The sequence below is a fragment of the Haliotis rubra genome, unplaced genomic scaffold, assembly GCF_003918875.1.
Source record: "Haliotis rubra isolate DU_JTF1 unplaced genomic scaffold, ASM391887v1 Scf39, whole genome shotgun sequence".
NCBI classification, from domain to species: Eukaryota; Metazoa; Mollusca; class Gastropoda; order Lepetellida; family Haliotidae; genus Haliotis; species Haliotis rubra.
Window position 1 is genome coordinate 1,682,730 of NW_025767068.1, and position 21,722 is coordinate 1,704,451.

General features: G+C 40.2%; 1 protein-coding gene across 2 annotated transcripts in view; it reads left to right on the top strand.

Annotated features, from left to right (window-relative positions):
* Window positions 1-4,148: 4,148 nt before the first annotated feature.
* The window catches only part of LOC124286712, a 50,291-nt gene continuing 32,717 nt past the window's right edge, over window positions 4,149-21,722 (top strand). Inside the window, exon 1 of one of the 2 annotated variants that reach the window (XM_046723135.1) lies at window positions 4,149-4,276. In XM_046723135.1, the coding sequence (XP_046579091.1) occupies window positions 4,207-4,276 (70 nt within the window). In that variant the 5' untranslated portion in view covers window positions 4,149-4,206. Of the gene's footprint in view, window positions 4,277-18,713; window positions 18,876-21,722 lie in introns of those variants that run through there. The other variant, XM_046723136.1, reaches the window with a different exon arrangement.

Sequence of the window (21,722 nt, forward strand, 5' to 3'; positions counted from 1 at the left end):
TTTGCATATGATATAGATAGTTGAGTGCACATGCTGTGTAAGAGGAACATTTCTAATGCGCTGAAGTACATGATACAGAAAAATACTGACATCTTTTATGATACAGTCATTATGTGTTTTCATAATATTAATAAAATTGGCATTTGGATCAAAATCAGTCAAATATTTCTGGATATATCTTAACCTTAAATCAGAAAAACGTTCACACTTAAGGAGTACATGAAATTCAACTTCCATAACATTTTTGTCATCCAATTTACAAAATAAACATAATCTCTCATTGTAATTAACGTTATTGTATCGTCCAGTTCCAACAGCTAAATTGAAGTTACCACATCTAAATTTCGAGAGTGCAGATCTGAGATGTAAAGGAATATCAGAATTTAAATATCTTTCCACATTTAAAAATGTCGTAAATTTATATAGACGCACACGCACTGACCGCAACAGTGCAATATGATGATATAGTGATTAAGCAAATGCATTTTTAGGGTCAGTACAGTAACAAACATGGGAAACATTTAGAAAACCCTTATATTTCTTGAAACCACAACAAAGTAGAATGATCAGAATATCCTAATTACTCTAGTACCTTTACAGTTATAAGCAAAATCCTGACACAGTTGTATGAGATATTTGATCGCAATACAAACATAGCCGATGCAATGTATTATTTCACTAATAATGAATGTTATATGTATCCTGAATGCATGTTCTATTATTCAAACGATACAAAAATATGACTTGTATGCAAAACAGAAGTACTAACTTTGTAAAATCACGTTTTGAGTTTGTTCTTTATTCTTACATAAAACAATATGTCAAAGGAAAGCCCCTGCAAATTTTGTTACATTAACCATGACTGTTGTACAACCTTTCTCGACATGAGTTATTGATGCCATGTTGTGCACGACAATCGAAGACCGCCTTTGTTGCTGGATCTATCTCAGTTTCTAAAGCTTAATCTCATTTCAAAGGTTCAGGCGTTTGCATAGCACTATTGTTGCATGCCTGTAAATCAATAGGCTTTGTTTGACGGAAAGTCATATCTCTTGTTGGATTATACACACACGGTAGCTAATGCGGAATGATAGAATTACTTTGAAAACATACCTGGCCACACAAACAACGCGACATCAATCACATACAATGTTCATGAGGATCTTCCAACACAAATAAAATACATGCGTAAACATTTCTTGTCCAGGGGCTTTACTTGTCTCTTAAGCAAATGTGAAGTTGGGTCCCCTTTTCATGAGTTTCATTTAGTTCCTTTTCATTTGACTATGAGTAAAATAAAGACATTGATGAACTACACAATGCCAAGATATTGATGGTTTTGTACAAATGGTGTCTATTTGAGAAATCCCAACTGAAACAATGTATTTTCTTAAAAGTATTAATGATGTTTTCCAACTGCAATAGTGACACCTCTCATCATCTGTCATCCCAAATAAAGGTTTGCGGTAGTATACTTCCAATATGGTATGTCCATCCCACGTTTTATCATCACATGGCATAGTGTAATATGTTATGGACCGGTGCACATGATCTGATAGCATGTTATAGACCAATCATCATGTTATATATTGTTAATACCACACCCATGGTTAATTCTCTGAGGACTGTTAAATACCGCTGATCAAGGGAAACCCTGCAAGTTTTATAGATATTGCTGCTCGCTGATGATTGTTGTTATATGTGGGGTAACAAAGTTACAAGTCGATGCTTTAAGAATAATATGTGGGCAACAAACTGTACAAATCACGTTCATCCTTGGATGAAAGGAGACGTGCAGAGAAACTCGATCGCTTTCGTAGGATTGTGTTTGTGTAACACTGATAATGTTTATATGCAATTCTTAAGAAATGCTTTGCTTATTAAAGCAAGAACAACTCATGCAAATTCTATCCTACCTAGCACAGTTGAACTTTGATACTTTTTCCAAGAAGATATTGAATCAATGCAATCGTTACGTAGCTTTACAGACCCCCGAAATCAGAACATAAATTTGAATGCGATATCAATTTCTCAAATAGATTCTGTCAAATAATACATTCTAGCTCAGAATAGGTTGTAGTGATTTAAGTTCATATAAACCAACGCATTCATTTCGACTGACACAGATGTTCCTGTTGCGCTATTTGTGAAAATATCCTTCATTGCATATCCTTCATTGCATATCCTTCATTCATTACTTTGTCCATATTATTGGCCATTAATGGAAATACCATGTATTTTTATATACAAATCGATATGATTTAAGAACTTTAAATGTAATGAAGGATGAGGACTATTTTTATGGATATACAACTTCTTTATACTGTATAGGCGACGTTTCGACATAGATTCTAATGTCGTTGTCACCCCTTGCTTGACAACGTAATGTTGAAAAATACCTGTACAAGAAAACAAAGAAATACCTCAGTCTGTACATAGCATCTGAATCTGGAAAGTTTAATTAACCAATTTCGTCTTATACTTTATCAGTCTATTTGTAATCTTGTATTATAACTTGACTGGTCATACTGAAATACTATCTCATGTTAGCAAATATCTTTTAGTACTTTGTTGTCTGTGTTTATATGTCATGCCAAACCTCCATGTCTTTATATCGGAGCGACATTAATGTAAGTCCAGTGGTTTGTTTGCCAGTTTATTTCATTGTCCACTCCATAACATAGAAGAATAAGCACAGAACACACAACATAACTCTCATTACTCTGATAGAACACGTTTTCACATTCAGGAAAAAATTACACTGATAAATGTGTAGAAAAAAACACCGTCATTGTTAATCACACATACTCACTGACCATAGTTTATGCTGACAAACATATGCGATATATGATGAAAATCTGTGCATTGCATAATTAGTTGTATTCTTTCTTTTATGCAAGTATACGGTAAAATCTCCCCCTTGCTAAAATTTAAAAACAAATCTTGTTTGAAGATTTGAGTATGTACCTGTGTAAGTTTTTTATTAAGAAGATTGTTATGAACTCTGCAACTTTTCCTTGTTCAGTGAAGTTTGTTTTTTCACAAATAGTGTGCTGTACCATTAACGCTTATAGACTGGTTCATATGCAGAAGAGCACATGTATCGGTATAATGATTACCAGTGTTTCCATATGGTTAATGTCAGACATTTGTACTACAGACGCACCTGAACATACACATTCACTCCCAGTCACAACCTGGTCCAACACAGTTTGTAGGAGCATTAGTTAATGAAGTTAAGTGAGTGAGTTCACTTTTACGCCGCACTCAGCAATATTCCAAGTATATGGCGGCGGTCTGTAAATAATCGAATCTGGACCAGACAATCTAGTGATCAACAGCACGGGCATCGATCTGCGCAATTGGGAACCGATGACATGTGTCAACCAAGTCAGTGAGCCTGATCTGGGTTGCTGAAGATCATGGGTTGCTGAAGATCAATATTATAACCCGGACCTTCACGGGTCCGAAGTTATGAGTTTTGATATCACGTGCAATTAAGCAAAAGGAAATGACGTGTCTTGGAGGTGATAGTACTTATATTTCTCAACAATATATTCATCATAAACATGTAGTACCAATATACGAAAACAGAAATTTTCACGTTCCTTTCATACATTGTTTCAGGGGATGTGCTTTTGTCGTTCAAGGTAAACTGACAACTTCAGCTTCAACTATTGATGTACTCTTTCTTTACCCATGCAAATGATGTTGTAAACGTACTAAAGAACCGAGACAGTGTCAATATGGTCTTGAGATGTTGTTAACCATCTACACCTACTGGTGGTAATGCATGACTCCCCAGCTCTAGAAGTAACATCTATTAATGATGACTTGAACAATAGACAACATCGTTTCTGTTTGTAGAATGGAAGTAAGGGATCGATTCTTTTCTCCTATCGAATGAGATGGCGATGCATTGTTCCATGTTGTTTACACGAAGCTACCCACACAATACCTCCGAGCTTCTTCACTGTTCCCGAGGTGGTTATGAACGCTTGGCCGAACAACGTTATAACTTCTTATTGTTCAGAGCGACTGTTTGAAAAAATTACCAGCTCTTGTTAAGATGATGAACAGAATATAAAGTATTGATCTGATCTATTGGGGGGAAATCGTTAGTTTGTCGAGGTTCGTTTTACCCGTGAGTGTCAGTCAGCAACGAGATCTGCTGTCGCTCGCTCTCAGACGCGCTCAGTGACAAACATGGCTCGTCGCCGCAAAGAGACGGGACCGTTAACGGCCTTCTTCGTCTTTGCAGCTTTGGCACTCTCAGGTAAGATCAAAGATTATTCCAAAGTATTTTATCGTTTCATATACTGTTATAAAAACTGAACATAAAACTTATGTATTGAGTCGTGACAAAGATGTATTACGTCAAGTTAACAGATATGGCTGTTCACTGATATGTAAACATTTTTACCTCAGGTAAAGATTTTTTCAGCTTCTTGATTTTCTTTAAAGTCCTGTTTAAAAGCACTTCCTTCATATTTTAAAGGGGGTGAAGAGAGTGGTCACAAACAGCTTACATACAGTCAGACTCTTTATAGCCTCACCGCTACAGTTTCTCCGGAATGTCTCAACAGTTCTTCTTTCGCAGGCTTAGTTTACTACTTTTCATTATTTTGTATAAAATGGAAAAGAGTAATAGGTTATTTGGTACATGAGCCGTATTTCCCAAATGCTATCGGGGCAAGTGAATAAACAAAAAGTCTAACATAACTGAAACAATAGATAAGCATATTTCAATAACTCTCATCTACTGACATTGGATAAAATACACGATGTTGTTTCATTTCTTTTATGATATATATGAGAAGGATGCTGAAATAACGTTCATTAACTTGATTGTTTTGCTGGAAAAATCGCCGTAAGAGCTAGAATGGCGTTTCTATCGACGTTGAAGCAACGTCACGCTGCGTGGTACCAGACATAAGCATACCTGCAGCCCTAGATATGTCATGTTGCCCGACGCTTGGCGTGTCGAACTGGTTCCAGAACGATGAATAGAGCTGTGACTTGTGCGCTTCTTAACGCTGCAATGACCGTCTGGCCTTTAAAAGAGAACAAAGTTGGACTCTTCTGCCGAATATGTCATGCTTCTTGCACATTTCGCGCATTTCAAACAACAATTGCTTGTTTGCGTTTCTTTGTCCATTTTAAAACAGTTCTCACTGGTTCAGATCCATAGAAACTGTCACGAGATTACCCAAAAACGGCATGCTATATAGGTGACACAATTGGACGAACAACAGATGAAGGATGTGTGGGCATGTTCTCGTGTCCAGTGAAATCTCTGATCAACCGTACAGTCAGGCCTTGCATTGTCAATCTGTAAGGTGACGTGGCGTCCATGGGTCGGAAGCAATGGGTGGACTTGATGATGGATACCGTCGTGACGGTTCCACCCGACGCCATAATTCACAGACGTTGTCACGTGACTATGCAGGTTGATCTCGCGGTAGCAAAACAGGACGTACAGCTTGACGTCGTGGGTGGCCGTTCTGTTCTCGTAACCCCCACAGTTCTTGCGCTAATCTGACGTAAGTCGGGGATCCCATAGGCTGTCGTGACGTTAATCCGTTGACGTCTGAACGTCGTACGTCTTTGGTGTTGCCATTCCTTTGGTAACTACCTCAGAGTGATTATATGGTGTTGCGAGACCATCAGGACACATTGGAACAACGTTTTGTACACTGACAGTTTCAAGATCCCATTGTTCGCAACTGCTCATCTCCAGATAGGCGTGGCGTAAGGTTTAGAATGTTCTGTTGTGTTTCACAGTAAACTCTTGAACGTCTGACTAGGTTACAAGTTACCCCGTCCCAGATGTACCGTCGGTGTGTCACGCATTTCTTCCGCATGGAATTTATGGATGCAATGATTAAGATGCACGTGCCATGCCGGGTCATGGTGACACAGTGTTTGTACCTGTGATTATCATGCATTATTTTGAAATATCTATGGCAATTCTGTCATAAATGATTTATGGTTAACAAGTATATTGTGCCGGTAGTAAATATATTCCACGACGTGCATATTTTATAACGCCAAAGGGAGAGATGAACGTGCCGCACAGGAAACAGAGGGAACAGCGTGTCGTACGCAGAGGCGACACACAGAGTTAAACATAGCGTACTATACAATGTTTTGAAGCACGGTTTTCAAAACAGTGTTTTAGGTTCTGCGAATGTTTGTCATGATTTAGTTTCTGACTTCAAGTCACCATTTCTACGATTAGTCAGATGTCCCCGTGGACTAACCTTTACACAGTGTCATATCTACAGCATAACGATATGCCGTTTACAGATATGTGTGAGAAGACATTTTGAACACGTCTGAACTATACATCCCAGTGCAATTATGTAAACCTTGTCACTTTCGCCATCTCGCTAAATATGGATGATGCCCTCATGATTCCGTCACAAATATAAACATAGCCATGGTGACTGGCTGGTGTATAGGTTTATGACGGGAGCTACCGGTGGATCAGGATTCGCGAACACCTGGTGTCATCACTATTCCATAGTGATTCATAAACACGTTTTGTCATCGTATCCCATGGTGCCAATCACCGGATTGTCTGGTCCAGACACAATTGTCTATAGACCACGTCGTACAGCTGTAATACTGCTTAATGCGACGTCAAACAAACATATATTTATGATCTAGTCAGAATTGAACAATCGAAATGATTTCTTACAGATATGGAAGGGTTTTGCCATTTCTATTTACCTAGCGAGTGTTGTCCCAGTAACGAGTTTTGGGACAAGTCGTTTTCGTCCATCAGTAGGCAGGAGCTGTGGTTTAGAGCTCAAATTTCATGACTCGGTTGACAATGGAATATCAAGATATTTAGAACACATTTAAACAGTTGAGCACTACCCGGCAATAAGACTTATCTTGTGTTTGTGGAGTAATCAGTTTCTTTTTCATACAAAAACGTAGGTTATCATAAAATGTGTGAAACGTGAGTCCACAAGGTATTTACGCAATGCACAAGCAATATCACAATGTGGGCCCCAGAAATGGGCTTCACACATTGTATACATGTGGAAAATCGAACCCGGGTGTTTGGTGTGACAAGCGAATGCTTTAAGCAGTAGGTTACACAAGCAGGTCCAAAATGGCGTCCACAGGCCGCTCCGCCGATATATTGTGGGGGTTCTACATAGACGTGCGTTGTCAAAAGTTTATTGCTGTATTGAACAGGAATTATTTGAGAGGCAGTAGGCAGTTTGTGTGTAGCGGTAGTTTGATGAGATGTAAGTGTTCAGATTCAACTTGTAATAGCCTGTTTTCCTATGTTATCGATCTGTTTATTGTATTCAGCACACGAAGCGTTAGATTTAAGCGTTGACGTCAGCATCATGAAAACGATTCGGCTGATGTCTTGTTAAAGGACAAGAGAATACTCTGTAATAATACAATGCTACATTTGAAACAGTGGTGTTCTTGGTACAAATTAATGTAGGCTTCACAACTCGCTTATCTGAATCTTTAATGATGACAATATAGTCTGTGTTTCGGCTCGATCACTGTCTATCGTAAAGACAGTATGCACATTTTATTAAGAAATCATAATATAAAAAGTAAATGTAAATAATGGGAAATGCGCCAGTTTGAAGGAGTGAGTCACATTGATCTTAATGTGTCTGTCCAAGTTCATTCAACGTGGTCAGCGGCCTCTGACGTCTCAGACGGTTTCAGTGGGCATTTGATGTTGTGGTGCTGGATGTGAGGATACGCCGAGCGCGGGCAACTGGACAAGAAAGGGTGTCAGTATGTTGTCCTGATAGCACTGCCCAGTGACCATTCCTTGTACAGTATAGGCCTTAAGCAATACTCACTCACTCACTCACTCTCACGCACTTGTACGTTATAGAGTAGGGTTGGTCAGTCGTTGTGGTGCCACCCCACACCAATCTGTCGCAGGAAGTTCATATCGACGTATCCAGACACGACCTCATCCTACCATTGACGTCTGTTGCCAGATGACAACTTGTACTGTGTGCTCCAACATGAGGCCGTCCAGTGCAGAGACCGGCTAGTAGACGATGTCACTTTGCCGACCACGTTACTCGTACTCAAGCAGCCGAAATTTTAACTTGTGTTCGACCTTTGAGCTCCATTTCGTAGAGTCTGGTTTCAAATCAGTCGACCTTGTGTAGCCTTGTAGCTGACCTTCGGGAGGGGTCGACCGTGAACATGTTAGGTTTGTTATGATATGCTTGTACAAATGGAAAGTAATGGTTGTAAGAGTTGGGCATCTAGGATAACGCATACATTAGAAGTCTATGGATTTGGATTTGTTTGGCAAGAACAGATGGTTCGAAGTGAAACGCTATTTTGAATGAATTTCTAGGCAGACTCAAAGTTTCGTGTCAACAAGACTGGCATTCTGCACTAATACAAGGCACAAAAACATTTGGATACTCGTTGTTTAAACCTATGTCCGGTGTTGAATCTTATATCTTCACTGTCAGCTATTTTAAACATATATGTGCTCTTGCTCAGTTTAGATCGGGGTCTCATAAATTACGAATAGAAACTGGCAGGTATATTGGTGAGGCTAGAAATGACAGATTATGTTATATCTGTAAACTGCCGTATATAGAAGATGAATATCACTTATTGCTTATTTGTAATAAATATCAAGCATTGCAGCGTCTGTACATCCTTTTACAATTTTATGAATATCCAACAATCCAAAACTGTAATACGCTTCTGCAATCATCAAATGCAAACATCTTAAAACATTTATCAGCATATACATCTGTATATATATCAAGTTATGTTACTGAGACAGTCTTCATTATAACATACTTTCTCACTCTGTAATTCTCAATGTGTAACCAGGGCCTATGGTCTATATAACGTTTCTGAAATAAACCAGCACAAAGTTTGGTACCAGTTTCCAGCCAATGGAACTATGAACGTATTGGCCACTGCCTCTGACTTTACAGTTTCCAGTCAACAGCTCGTAGACGCAGCTTGTGTTGCCGACGCCGTATCACATGTTCCGACCCTGTGAATGCAGTCAGGTACATCGCATCTGTATGATAAGAAGAATTAGTGAGATAGGATGGTGACATTAACCGACCTTCCTTGAAACTGTCAAAATCAGAAATGACACCGTAAGCACGTGTATGGAGCTACTGCGAGCAGCACGTCAAAAACTATCGGATTGTTTTACAGCTACAAACGTTCTTGCATAGGCTTATGTTTGTTCTAATAGTATTGCATCAGCATTTATATTTCATGATTCCACAAACTACCCCAACAGCGCCCCAATCCTACAGCATGCCCCAATCCTACAGCATGCCCCAACAACGCCCCAATCCTACAGGATACCCCAACAGCGCCCCAATCCTACAGGATACCCTTATAGATACCCCAACAGCGCCCCAATCCTACAGCATACCCCAACAGCGCCCCAATCCTACAGGATACCCCAACAGCGCCCCAATCCTACTGGATACCCCAACAGCGCCCCAATCCTACAGGATACCCCAACAGCGCCCCAATCCTACAGGATACCCCAACAGCGCCCCAATCCTACAGCATACCCCCCAACAGCGCCCCAATCCTACTGGATACCCCAACAGCGCCCCAATCCTACAGGATACCCCAACAGCGCCCCAATCCTACAGCATACCCCAACAGCGCCCCAATCCTACTGGATACCCCAACAGCGCCCCAATCCTACTGGATACCCCAACAGCGCCCCAATCCTACAGCATACCCCAACAGCGCCCCAATCCTACTGGATACCCCAACAGCGCCCCAATCCTACAGCATACCCCAACAGCGCCCCAATCCTACAGGATACCCCAACAGCGCCCCAATCCTACTGGATACCCCAACAGCGCCCCAATCCTACAGCATACCCCAACAGCGCCCCAATCCTACAGGATACCCCAACAGCGCCCCAATCCTACAGGATACCCCAACAGTGCCCCAATCCTACAGGATACCCCAACAGCGCCCCAATCCTACAGGATACCCCAACAACACGCACCCAAATACTAAAGGATAGCCCAACAGCGCCCCAATCCTACAGGATACCCCAACAACGCGCACCCAAATCCTACAGGATACCCTAATCGCGGCCCCAATCCTACATGATACCCTCATACCGCCCCAATCCAGCAGGATACCCTTATAGCACCCCAAACCTACATGATACCCTCATACCGCCCCAAACCTACAGGATACCCTTATAGCACCCCAAACCTACAGGATACCCTCATACCGCCCCACACCTACAGGATACCCCTATAGCACCCAAATCCTACAGGATACCCCAACAGCGCCCTATTCCTACAGAATACCCCAAAAGCGCCCCATACGAATTATCGCCTCAATGATAGACGATGCTCAAATCCTACCTCTATATTACGGCGGGATCCTAGGAAAAATCGACATCGTCTGGGAAATACACCTATTGTCCTACTTTGTTGTGAATTCCTGTGAATACCTAAGCATTGACTTTGTCCATCTGAATGTATTTTTGAAAGAAGCTAATACAACGTAACGACGCAGGAAAATGTATGAACACACACACACACACACACGCACGCACGCACGCACGCACGCACGCACGCACGCACGCACACACGCGCACACACACACACACACACACACACCAGTCATGGCACATTGAACAGACCCAACTAGACATCAGGGTATCTTCCCTCCATTGACCATGGCCGTTCATTGCATAGGCTCTAGTGTTGGGAAATGGTTGAAATCTCACAATTGATGATTGCTTCATTACCAACGAACAATCATCGAACAAAATTGGTTAGCGTCATTTTTCAGATTTTTCTATCCAGGTTGTTATTCCAGATACGTATAACATGATGCAACTTACTACTTTAAAGTGATGACTAATATATCATGAACATAAACTTCCTTGAGTCTTAGAGAAATATTCAGTCATGGCTGTTCAGTTAGTGAAGTGAGTTTTCTAAGAATTAAACACGTTTTCAGGCCCTGACAACTTCTGAGATATGTTCCATTGTCGAGTTTTTCAAAGACTAAAACAGTAGTTCCAAAATCGTTTATGTTCGATTATGAGAAAATGTGATCAATTGCTTGGTCGTTTGGTCACTGCGACCAATCTTCGATTATTTCAATTAATCGGAACACCGCTAATAGGCTCCAAAACAAAACTGACATGCTATATTTTCGTACAGCTTTAATGTGGATAATGGACATTTTTGACTGCCAAAAACGTTACGATTTCCACAGGAGAAGAACATTCTGTATTGCGTTCTCCCATTACAGAATATCAATACTTCACGTACATTCGATATCCTTCTATGAATGGAATATACTCTTAACGCACAGTCTGGGTGTGTGATACTTGGCGTGTGACGAACCTGATCACCGCGCGCCCTAACAGCCGTTTCATGAACAAGTCTGCCTCTTTCTGGACACGTGATGCTGTTTATCTGGAAGCCCCACTCGCGATCGGCAGGGTCGATTAATCTTTCAAACTGCACCGGACTGCGGTTCCAAATTGTTCTCTGTGTTCATATCTCGAATCAATAGCCAACTCATGTTTTATAATCACGAGTATGCACGGCCATGCCGCCAACTAACAGCCTCTACTATGTGACGTTGTATCAGCTTATTGTGTCAGATGTTGCTATAGTGAGGAACTGCAAAACATCAATACAATACACTGGAAATATTTTTTACTGAATTCTAAACTTATCGTGAAGGTCTAGACATTACATATTGCGGCCTTAGTGAAATAGCCTCAACGCCTCAATGTTTCATATTCAACTAGGGTTTGATTACTTATGTATTGATTGGATACAATAACATAGTTGGATTAAAGGCTATTCAATACTTTTCTTATTCTACCAAGCCCACGCTCATCACACTTTCCTAACGTGATGTCCATTAGAAGGGAAGATTATTCCTCTTTCCTTTCGCTCACCAGTCTAGTGCTCATCACACTTTCCTAACGTGATGTCCATTAGTAGGGAATAATATTCCTCTTTCCTTTCGCTCACCAGTCTAGTGCTCTTCACACTTTCCTGACGTGATGTCCTTCAGTAGGGAATAATATTCCTCTTTCCTTCAGCTCACCAGTCTAGCGCTCTTCATACTTTCCTGACGTGATGTCCTTCAGTAGGGAATAATATTCCTCGTTCCTTTAGCTCACCAGGTCTAGCGCTCTTAATAATAGGGTATCAAAGCCGTGAGGAATTGTTCTCACAGATCACAGTCCACGTAAAGCCTCAATGTCATACACGTTTAGATGTAAACAAAAAGTATTATTTTCACTAAAACGCATTTTCCTAGACGTACTTTCGTTGTTTGCATCAGATGAATTTTTGTTTACACATTATCGTGGGATTGTGCGATAAGGTCTGCATGACCTTTTATGAAGGTCAAGGTCATTGGCAAGGTGGCATACGTGAAGTTGGAAAGGTTACATAAATCTAGTTTGAAGAAGTACGCAATGGTAAGTACGACTATTTGTGTAACGAATTCTGAAAATGTCAATTAAGGTTCTGTTTCGTGTAGGCTGATATTTTAGGAACATTGTCTAGGAACGATTGATGAGATATGCCGACTATAGCCTATTACTGCGTCTATCATGAGTCATGTCATCCGTCTTCGATGATGCCTGATGACTTGGCAGCTATGACTCTGACATATGACTAGACGTCATGATGCAACGGAGGCTCTGTTCACCGAGATCGTAACGGTAACTCTCACACACATTCACTATTAATTCGTCCTTTTGCTGCTCTGACTTACATCATGATCTTGAGTGTTTTGTCTATAAAGGGACAGTTAGTAGGTACACGTCCGACTGTAAATATATAGCATTTATGTGGTTGGGTATTGGAACAGCTTGGTACGGCACAACAGAACGAATATCGATAAGTAAGTTCGAAAACAACTCGGAAATATAAGTCCTTTTCCAATAACATATTGAGTGCAAGATACTAAGTGTTTGTTTAACTGCTACAGTCAATGAAATCCAACCTAACGTCAATAGTAGTGTTGGTAACATTGTACGTTGATAGGAGCAGAGACCGTATATGGTCTCTGATAAGAGTTACACAACAATTGTAATTCAGCTTGTGAAACTGAACATACAAAATTTATAAATGTTAACATATTTTCCAACTGCTCCCGACATAACATGCTTCAATTGGATGATTTCTGATCTCTAGTAACGATGGAGATCTTTTATCGATGTCCAGCTGAAATAATCAATTATGGGACATTGTGAGTTGTGCAATTAACCATCATTGATGAGGAACAGGAACTGTTCTACACCGGGTGAACTTGTTGGTTCTAAATTTGAACACTTCACTGACGCATGAAAAAATTATCATGTAGATTGCATAAACCTACATAAACCTATATAAACATCTCAATGACAAATGAGCTTGGAAACAACTCCACATCAGCAATAACGTAGGAAGGATATCATTTTCTTGCTCTTGTAATATGCATGCATGGTTCTTTTTTAGTATGTTAAAATCTTGCGAATCTTGTTTTACACAAATATAGTGACGTTATTACAAACTACCTGAATTTGTTCCACCAGGTGACATTTAACACCTTCCCAGCACTACGGGGGTCAGTCGGCATCCTTGCTGTTCAATCGTCAAGTCGACACTGCTTTAATACAATAATTGTATGGCCATGTCGAGGACTGCTATATCATGAATTGAAGAATTCTTTTTCGTTTTTATGTGACGCAAACAATTTCATTGTGACCGTACACGTGTACTTAATTCATGACCAATAAAACGCTAGAATGATGGGATGGTCACTTACAAGACCAGCGTGGGTTTGCGCCATATTTGAATGAGTCCTACGTGGGTTATGTCTACAAAGAATTTTGAACACGGAAATCGGTTTCGATTTGCTCCCTTGCAGGTTGAGCACATAAAGCTTAACGTCATATCGATGTCATGAACGCAAGGGAGAAACTATAGGTGTATCTTTTAACGGGATTTACAACCCCCAGGGTTGCGTTTCCACGTTAAAAGGTTGTATTGTGCGAGTAGATAACTATATAATGAATTTGCAATGCTGTCTACATGTTCGTGATGTAAAAGGGCCGTTCTGTAAACAAATCACTACATTAACTTGGTAGAACTTGGTATTAATGACAGATGAAATAATGCCACATGGAAGGTCAATACCTGAGTTGAAGAGAGAAATGTTCCAGAGCCATGCATCTGTGGCATCATTGTCCATCCCTTCTTTGTTCTGGCATCAAAGGGCTGCCGTAGGTTTAACCATGTGTAAAACGTCGGACGTTCCCCCAGATCAAGCTGACACACTGCTTAAATACTGTGGAATATTGTATAGAGCAACTCGGGATTCCAAAGCTACGTCAAAAAAGAAATACCTACATGTACCATGAGAACCATTATCTATGATACAATCATGGAAGGTTTATCCTTAAAGGAGTTTTTGTGCGTCAAGTGGAACTGATAGCATTCGGATTCTCAAAATCTTGAAATAACAAAGTTCAATGTTTTAACTTTGTTTCCCACATGACAGTTTTACATCTTTGTTCGACATAACAGACTGAGGAACACTTCAGGCCTTGATCCATGAGGCATTAGTCCAAACATATAGCTAGCCTTGTAGATACCTATTTCTTCAGGATTCGGATCAGTTTGTCATTAATGAAACAAATATGTCTTTAGAGAGGCAGGGAAAACAACTGTGTAAAACGTTGGATTTGCTGAAGTTTGTCATAGTCTGGGGACGGTTACTGAGAAGTAAGCATTCAGAAGGGAGACACAAGTGTACCCCTGCTTGTTGATAGGTGTCTAAGTGCATATGAATCAGAATGGGATTCAGGCCAAGAAGCTTAGTTTCGATTTGATCCACTGATGGCAACAAACTATTCATAAGCCTGTGTGACAATAAAGACGACTTCAAGTTTCCCTTCATGTTCATCAATGTTTCAGCAGCCATTGGTGTCTCCATTTCACAATGTTAAGGTTCAATGGAGCAATCGGCTCTGTCTGTTAAGATTTCAAAGAGCACATCATAAGACTCTAGTTTAAAGGAGGTTGGATAAGTGTGACACCAAGGTCTCAGTGAATATTTTAGAAAGAGTCCATGGTAGACATGTCAAGTGCATTTCTAACTTAACACATCAGTGACCGAAATTATCTCCGACACATTTTAGTCTTCTACCATGTGTTCGCGTGTTTTTTGTATAGACGAATACTTGATTTGCCTTTGCACGTGTTTGTGACGGGTATCCATGGGTGGGCGAGACACGCCTGGTATCGTCACTATTTGACAGTGATTCAAAAACATAGTCATAGTAACATAACATACTCAAAAGCAAAGTTGTGTCTGCTTTCAGCAAGGGAAAGGGTTTTCTTGATGTTATTTGTAAGAGTCTAGTACTCTTCGTGTGTTGGGGGTAGACGTGACGTGTCATACAATTATTCAGTCCTTCCTCGTTATGGACTTTGATGATTAATTTCTCTAAGCTTAGAACGCATCGACTGTCTTGTTAAAAAAAGTCACATCGAACCCTGATACATTTCTCACTGAAACATAAGAAAACAGCTGCTTGGATCATATGATATTCGTACAAACCATATTAAAATAGCACATATCACATTTAAAAATATTACATTCCATTACATGGAGGTCAGATAGACAATGGTCTTCATCACCGATGTCTTGATGTTAACTGTTTCGTGGATACTTCACTCAGTGCACTGCCTCCGATCCAGCCAGTCGTTGTCCCATCCCTTACTTGCCGACCGACATCCTTACGGCAGTCGGCATGACACCCCAATCACCGTCGAGATTGGAAGCTATGTACAGAAATGTTAACGAACGTTTGCTACTCTGATGGGAAAGAAACTTGTTGTCATTTCTTCGATTCTATCGCATCTTTGAGTTTCACAAGTCGTTTCACCCAAATAAACATCGGAGAAAGATGGATTGGATAGGTTTCTTTATAAATAGATACTACGTACATAGACCTGAACGTGGTTGTGCATGGCATCATGTGATGTACCGTTGCCTGGTAACGCAGTAAACACGCGGCAAGGAATGGAGGATGCTTGAGACCTAAGGGGCGAAACGACAATTTATCAGCAGATCGATTGAGGACTGTCTATCAACTTTATACAGTCCTTGATAGAGATGGTTATACAAATGGACTAGAATCAATTTGCGTGTTTTCTGTGTTGTCAACATAGGAAAACAGCTGGATACACGTCCCTCGGCCTGTTTCACGATACAGTCATGTGAACAGTCGTGCTTATCAGTCCTCAGAGTATTACTGGTAATACGTTATGTGGTATTCTTGACTGAACGGTGCTTCAACAGCCGACAAAAGACGTCGTAGTCACGTGTTCATAGCCACAGTTCAGGAGTATGACGGCCATATGATCACGGGTAACTTCATCAGAACTGACGAAGTAATAATGGCATCAGTAGTATATGTGTAAAAAGACGTCCATAGCTATAGTCCGTTTGGCTCAAAAGCGGACCGATGAATTGCAATCTAACTCGAAAACTAATAAACATAACATACTCAATGAAACGCTGATCATAATCAAAACATCATACCCACTCTGTGAGGTTTTTGCAGAATTTTTGTCCTAAAAATAATAAAGTTGTTTAACAAACTATCATTAAAAATATTGACACAGTTCACTGTTTGTTACGAGGGAGGAGTCCAGCGAAAGGGACAGCCAGGTGTTCGAGAACGGATGGAGACGGCACAGCACAGGTTAATGAATAAATAACTTTGTCTGTGAACGTGCTTCTCGAACACCTGGCTGTCCCTTTCTCTACACTCCTCCCTCGTAACAAACAGTGAACTGTGTCAATATTTTAATGATAGTTTGTTAAACAACTTTTTATTTTAGGACAAAAATTCTGCAAAAACCTCACAGAGTTGGTATGATGTTTTGATTATGATCAGCGTTTCATTGAGTATGTTATGTTTATTAGTTTTCGAGTTAGATTGCAATTCATCGGTCCGCTTTTGAGCTAAACGGACTACATGTATATAAAATAGTACATATTATCTGATGCAATGTCTGCTTATTGTACCTGACGAGGCAGTCAGTTGACGGCTGAGCTAAGCCTCGATAACAACACCACAAACGTTTGACGTTTCTACCAATGACGTACATGAATTACTAAACACTGACATCAATACACTAATTATAATTACTGCTCGCTATCTCCTTCTTTAACTTTCAGGTGTAGAATATACACTCTTATAAAAAGAATCGCATAAGCCATTTTAGATGAATTTATTGCGGTAGTTTAAGAGCAATTATGTCATGTAATGTCAATAGCATAAAGTCTGTAGACTATGAATTCGCCAACACAACATCAGCCTTTATTGTTGTGTTTCTGTTTACTTGATGGCGTCAAAGCCAGTACTTTGTCCGGCCACCATAGGCAACAATTGGATAAGTCGACGAAGTCGCTCTTGCGGAATTCTTTCCCTCTCCTCACGCAATGCAATGGCCAGTTATGGAAGTGTCTGAGGCGTGTTTCGACGTTGACGTACACGTCGATCGAGTTCATCCCATAGGTGTTCTATCTAGTTTAGTTCTGGTGATCGGGAAGGCCATGGCAAGACATTAAGGTTAGAATTGGCATGGTAGCGGACCTCTACGCGTGGTGTTGTATGTCAAGTGAGCAACCCGGGTGTAGAGGTCATGAGCTTCTCGGGGGGATCTTGGGCGGAACTGGTCTGCAGGAAACGATCCCAAAGACGAGATATGGTGTTCTGATGATGTAGTGCAACTGCAGACTACGACTCCCCATCTTCAAGGCGGCCTATAACGATTTTCGATTGGCGGTACTCAGTCGTGGCATGATGATTCAGACTGTCTACTGTCATGATCCAGACTGTCTACTGTGACTATCCAAACTGTCTACTGTGACCATCCAGACTGTCTGTGGTGTAACAATGTCTCGATAACCAACGTCGGTTTCATTCTGCTTGTCACGCGCATAATGTGAAACTCTGGGCTCCATCATTTGGATGCACATGTTGAAAATACATTATAGTATAGTTTGCACTCCGTTACTTTTTCACAAATGCATTATGTTTGCCAACATGAACTTGAGTGCCTAGTACAACCCCTGTTAGCTGTCAATATCCTTCATTAACTATTCCGTTCTGGGTTAGATGTGACAATGACCATTGCCGGATACCTTAGTTACAAAGATATGGAATGGAATGAAGGATGGTTGGGAGCGTCCATTTGATTTTTACTTTAATTCTAACTAACATATTTTATTCATGGAAGAAAAGGATTGGGCACAAGTTATCCAACTTAATGAAGCCCTCTCCCATAATTATTAATAGGGTTGAACAGGTAAATGGTCTGATAAATGCATATGCTTGACTTTTGAGGTTTGTGGAATCTCATATTCTTCAGGTCATTGTAGACGTAGCACTCACTGTTTCTCTATGTAAGCACTTGAGGTTTCACTTTGAGTTTACAACAATAAGATGTAAATGGAACGTCGTTATTATCAGAACTCTCTGCTACGATTAGCAAACTTCGACATTATTCCTTATTCGTCCGTTCTTATACGTCATGACAGCTTTGTAACCTTACAAGATCGATGAATACCACGCATGCGCAAATAGTCAATTAGAGTTTTAGAGTTGTGCGGCTGTGCCTGCACCAGTAGAAGACGTCAGCATAATGAGATCGATGTGAGAGCAGTTATCACGGACATATCCTTACATCTGCACCTTTTGCTTTGCCGCTGGAAGACAATGTAGATATATTGTGCGGCCCATCCCATCATGGCGCCTCCTGTTTCGCTTTATGGACTTTTGTGTCTCCTATTCCTTGGATTTCAAGGTAAAAGTAGTACGATATACCTAAAGCTGTCATTGTATGTATCAATACTAACCTTAGTATTCGTTCAGTAGTTCAACTCCTGTTGGGAAATGTATAACTTTGTCAAGCGACGATTCAGGACAGACTTCTAAAATTGACACTTTGCAATCTGACAAGCAACTTATCTTTTTAAAACTATTACTTTAAGATCTCTACAGCCATCAAAATGTGTTTCGTTTCGAAACCTAATCTAAATACTTAAAACTTTGTTTTAGCAAAACAGTACTTCTGATATTTCAAAGCATCTTCTCTTTGCGTTCAAACTATTGTTATCCCCACGGAAGTCATGTTGGCATATACTTTTTGAAGATTTAATTGTAAAAATGTTCAGTCTCAGTTATCTGCCGAAACAGATTACACTGGGCGTAAAGACCAAATAGTTGTGGAATATACAAAAACACCAGTGAAATCTGTGATGAAGCAAGGCGTTTGAGAAAGTTAGGCGTGTCCTGCTCTACCGACAGTTTTGCCTACTACAATTGGTACATAAAGTAAGTGTTTATTGCCGAACACCTAACGTACTTCTGCTAGTGTGTCGACGCCATGTAACCTATTGAGTTTGGATCAGACAATCAAGTGATAGCGGATCAGGAGATCTGATAATTCGTTTACTGCTTTCTTGAAACATAAAACGACATGGTAAGTAGGAATTACGCCTGCTGCGTAGAGTAAACAATTAAGAATTTTGTGAAGAAAAAGGTAAAGTACAATAGGAAAATACAAATTTATGTATGTTAATATCGCATGTATAATACCTTCATTATAAAGAGGAAAGTGCACTAAAGCGTAGTACTGAAACAGTCTGAAGTTACTTCGGATGGCGACATCGAAAGTCTTATCGATTGTCTACCCGACCCCAACATCCGGGGGTCTTGTCTCATTGCATCTCCATGGACACATGAACGTTCCAGTGTGAGTTCCTGCTGATATGAAATATTGATGCTTCCTTGCAGTATGACAATAAAATGTTCGACTCCCCGGATCAGCCTTCATGTCAATAATCGATTCCTTCCTCTGTACCCAGAATTCAAAACAACGTGTTATCGATTTTATGGATTGTCTTTCTGTTTCCTATTTCATCGATAAAACACGCGGAAGATATTACACATATGATATTTGATATAGTGCACATTTTATAAATTATAATTGCGTATAATATTTTTATCTCATCCATAATCATCTACTGCTTGTTGTTTAACGCTGCTTTAAGCGATATTCCATCTATGAAGGCGGTGTCGGGAACAGACAATCCAGTGGTTGACATTATGAGCGTCAATCTCAGACCAGTACATTAATCCTAAATCAAATTGGCTCCTGAAAAGTCACAAACACATTTTCTTATATTAATTTTATTGCTGAAATAATATGGGGGCAAATCATTTTCATTAAGTCCAGGTTGAAACTTTGTTTTGTGGCCGCCGCCGCGTGACATGGGACCTGGGGTGGCAGTGGGTCATCGTCTTGTAAATACCGATTTCTTAGCCAAATTGTGTGAATAGCGGGTGCTACCGGTAAGGCAGGACCCTCACCTGTTGTCATCACTGATTTTCAGAGATCCACCCTTTCATTTCCACAGCTATTTTCCTCTCTGTGCCAAATGGAATCTGTATTTAGGAAACAATGGGTAATTTGTACTGAGTGAGCGAGTGAGTAAGGTTTTACGCCGCTTGTAGCAATATTCCAGCAATATCACGGCGGGGGACACCAGAAATGGGCTTAACACATTGTGCCCATGTGGGGACTCAAACACGGGTCTTCAGCGTGACGAGCGAACGCTTTAACAATTAGGCTACCCCACCGCCCCGTTATTTGCACTGAAGTTATAGATTTGATATATGTATTGAAAGAGTTAGATAATACTATTATGAACACTTAATCATTCTAGCCTTTTCACTTTGGCGTCATCACTGAACTATAATAATACAATTTATAATCAGTTGGAACATGGTGTTCTGGCTGTATGTTTAGTGTGTATAAAGCAAATACTGGGCACATTTGACTGTATACGAGTTAGCTGTGTTGCACCAAGGAAAGGGTTTTGAGTACTCTCCGACATGCTTACCCTGGTGGTGTCATCACGTGATCGGGGGAGGTCGGGTAGCCTAGTGGTTAAGGCGTTCGTTAAAGGGTTCGATTCCCCACTCATTTCAGTGATCGAGTCGTATAAACGTCACCACTATTTCTAAATTATCAACACCAATCCTTCTCTTGTACTGATTCTATATTTTCTAATTATGTTTAGGATCTAAGATGCCGATAGAGACAACCATCCGCCGAAACAAATCTGTGGCTTAAAAGGCGAACTATTGGTTAAACTATGTATATGCATGAGTCACAGAAAAACATTGACGAAAGAAACTTGGAGTTAGGAGTTCATAACGCACTTACATTAAATAATACTAATAATATTTATTTAATAAATACTTACAGAATCATGTTTAAGAACCTAAGCATGTTTACGATAAAGAAAAACAATACTATGAAGAAGGTTATTGAAATGGGACACTGTCTACTGTCAACTCTGAAAGTAATACTTTCAGTGCTCGTTCACATATCATCTATCAGTACAAATCTACTCCGGATTGTCAGTGAAATTGCTGGTTTTCATTTCACTTTGAATATTACAACATCATACAATAAATATCAACTAAACTGTGACAATCTGATATCACCTCTGTTGGATTCATGAATATATGTTTATGATATTGTCAGAATCCTGTAATAGCAGGTATTCTTACGATTATTGGGGCGGTAGCCTTGCGGTTAAAGCGATCGCTAGTCACGCCGAAGACCCGGGTTCGATTCTCC